Source organism: Amaranthus tricolor, chromosome 9 (assembly GCF_026212465.1).
Source record: "Amaranthus tricolor cultivar Red isolate AtriRed21 chromosome 9, ASM2621246v1, whole genome shotgun sequence".
Taxonomy (NCBI): domain Eukaryota; kingdom Viridiplantae; phylum Streptophyta; class Magnoliopsida; order Caryophyllales; family Amaranthaceae; genus Amaranthus; species Amaranthus tricolor.
This window is the reverse complement of record NC_080055.1, coordinates 4,919,598-4,922,621: the sequence shown is the minus strand read 5'-3', so window position 1 is coordinate 4,922,621 and position 3,024 is coordinate 4,919,598. Positions and strand designations below refer to the sequence as shown.

Genomic DNA, 3,024 nt, shown 5'->3' with positions numbered 1-3,024 from the left:
AATTTTCACAAGTTTTTCTCGATATATTTTATTTTATCTTATTTTATTGTTATTTATAACTTGATAATAATAATAATAATAATAATTATTATTATTATTATTATTATTATTATTAATCATCGATCCGATGAAAAGCTATTTTCCATATTATGCAACTACAAAAATAATAAGGCGATTAGTTAATAATCAATAAATCTACTAAACCAATAGTATATATTATTAAACAAGATAAAAAATCCAAACATAATCACGATCAAAACCCAATAAAACGCACTTAAATAATAATCTCAATCCTTAACAGAAATAGTTTTATGAGGAGGACAAAAAGGCCTACCAACACGAGTCTTATGACTAGGAATTGTAAAATGTCTTAACCTCCAAACTTGTTCCACTAAATACCCTTCACATAAAAACTCTCTAGAGAATTTATCCTCTACAACGCGATCCACATCATGAACGAACACATCTGTTTCACCATCTTCTCTATTCCTACCCATCAACCCTGCTGTATAAATAGCACTCATCCTACCTGGAGCCTCATCATGGTACCCTGTGGGCGCATCTACCATAATCAAATCCCATTCAACTTCATATATCTCTTTTGGTAATCCCTTTAAAGCTATGTTACATTTACTTTTCCTAGGGTCCACCACACTCGAACACTCCTCTGATTTTACCGCTGACGTCATTAGTTCATCGGAATGACGTACTTTGGTGTCGTACACGGCGAGGTGTGATTCAAGGGATGGGAATTTTTCTTTAATTTGATTAATCCAATCTTGATTTTCTTCTAAAAAGACGGTTTTTCCGCCGTGATTTAAACTGGCCCACATTAGACTGTCGTAACCGAGACCGAAGACAAGGAAATTACAGGGGGATTTGCGGAGGAGAACACGGGCTGTTACTGAGATTTCTTGGGATGATTGTTGAGGAGTTATGTTGGATGTTGCGTAATGAATTAGTGATTCTGATAAGGATTGCGGGATTTTGTTGCAATTTGATGAGCATTTTTGTGAATTTATATATGACATTATGGTTTGATTTTCAGATGAGGAGGAGTAAGAAGAAAAAGATGAACGAATTATTAAAAAAATAAAGCAAAAGAAGAGAAAGGTTAAGATTATTAGCTTTGGTGATTGAATTTTTGTATTTTGCCCTCTCATTTTTGTTTTGGGTGGTGGGCAAATTGATTTTGGAGTGTTCTGAGATTGTTGGGTGAGTTTGTATAAAAGAAGAGGGGATTTGGTAACAGCTAGTAAGTAGTAAAAGGGGAGTTGGTCATTTTATGGACCCATGCCATGGTCTTGTATTATATGTTCCAGTTTACCAAATTATACCAACTCTAAAACGTAAAGAATGAAGCAATATGGTTGTATACTACAAATAATTATTCACTTTGGGTTCAAGGCAACTCACCAATCTAAATTGAGTTGCCAAATCAACTGACTAGCTGTACTCTTGGCCTATTTGGCCGCTGCCGATTACAAACTGACTAAATTTTATTTCAGTAGGTTATGTAAAGGTGAGAAATTGAAATTTCAAAAATTTAGCGACTAAATATTTATTCACTAATTTAATTGGTTGCCTTACAAGAAAAGCAGGATTAATTGAATTTAGCGACTAAACTTTTGTGTTCTAGACTTAAATGTGTTCTCTGTAGATTGGTTAATCAAACACAAGGGGCTTTTATTATTATTATTATTATTATTATTATTATTATTATTATTATTATTATTATTGTCATGGTATCACTTATTTAATTTACTTATTTATTTAAATTATTGATGTCATATTACCTTAATACCCTTTGACCTTTCGTATTGACCTTGACTTTTGGTCAATGAGCTTTTTCTGAATTCCCCAACCTCCTTAATTGGCCCATGAGCTAGTAATCTCCAAATACCCTAACTTCCCTCTGGTAAGTAACTTCCAAGTGACCTAACTCCCTTCTGATAACTACCCCTCAATCCTCACTATCATGATTCCCCATCTTTTAGGCTGGTAACTGTCCACGACCATCCAGGATAGCCTACCTTCACCCAGATAATAACTTCCTCTCCACCATTATAAATAGAGAACAGCTAGCATCAAGGGAGGGGGCATTGGAGAATAACCCTCTTAATATCCTTACTCATACTCCATTTCATTAGCCTACCAAAATACAAGCAATCTCAACCCCGATATCTCTGTTCCTGCATTCAATCTTTAATCGTTTATTCAATAATCTCACATCTCCGTTCTAACTTGAGCGTCGGTGGGGTTTTCCGGGAGATCACCCCCCGAACAAGGCTAACGTGTTGTGTTGCAGAAATTCAAGTCGCTTTTTTCCACGAATCGCCGTTCCTGATAACGCATCCACTTACGGTATTTCAAGTGTTTTCCACTTCCTTGTTTCACAACCGAAACAATTATTATTATTATTTCGGAGGATCGAAACCATCATAGTTGAGGGTAAGAGAAGTCGAGAAAGACCTCGGAGAACGTGGGAGGAACAAATAAAGCATGACTTGTATGACCTACACTTCTCTGAGGACGTGACCACGGATAGGGGTAGTTGGAGGCGTCTTTTCTATGTCTTCGACTATTGATACTCTTTCGCTTACCATTTAATGTTCTTGTTTTTGCCTTTGTTCTTTTTACATAGCATTCATTATTCATTTTACCTAGTTAGTTTTATTTATTCACATGTATTTTATTTATGGCAAATTTTACATGGTAGCATCGAACTTTCATGAAACGCGAGTTGTAACATTTTTGTTAGATTTTTCCACATGATAGCATCCAGTTTATGCACTATATAACTAACGTAGCATTATCAGTTAAAATCTTGCCTTTTTCTGTCTAAATCATCATTTTGACATTTCTACCCTAACAAAGTGTTGGTTGTTGTCTCTATAATTTGCCCTAAACTATTTTTATGCAATGGTGAAAGCAAAGTCACAGTGTTTTATGAATATAAAATGTAAACTTTACAATCAAAAAACGCATATATTAACATTATATACTTGATTTTTCTACAAAAGT

At 34.6% G+C, this 3,024-nt stretch overlaps 1 protein-coding gene across 1 annotated transcript; it reads right to left on the bottom strand.

Moving 5' to 3' along the window:
* Nucleotides 1-203: 203 nt before the first annotated feature.
* On the bottom strand, nt 204-1,311 carry LOC130823932 (glucuronoxylan 4-O-methyltransferase 3-like). Its single transcript, XM_057688762.1, has one exon. The coding sequence runs from the start codon at nt 1,161-1,163 to the stop codon at nt 288-290; it is 876 nt and encodes a 291-aa protein (XP_057544745.1). The 5' UTR covers nt 1,164-1,311; the 3' UTR covers nt 204-287.
* Nucleotides 1,312-3,024: the final 1,713 nt, after the last annotated feature.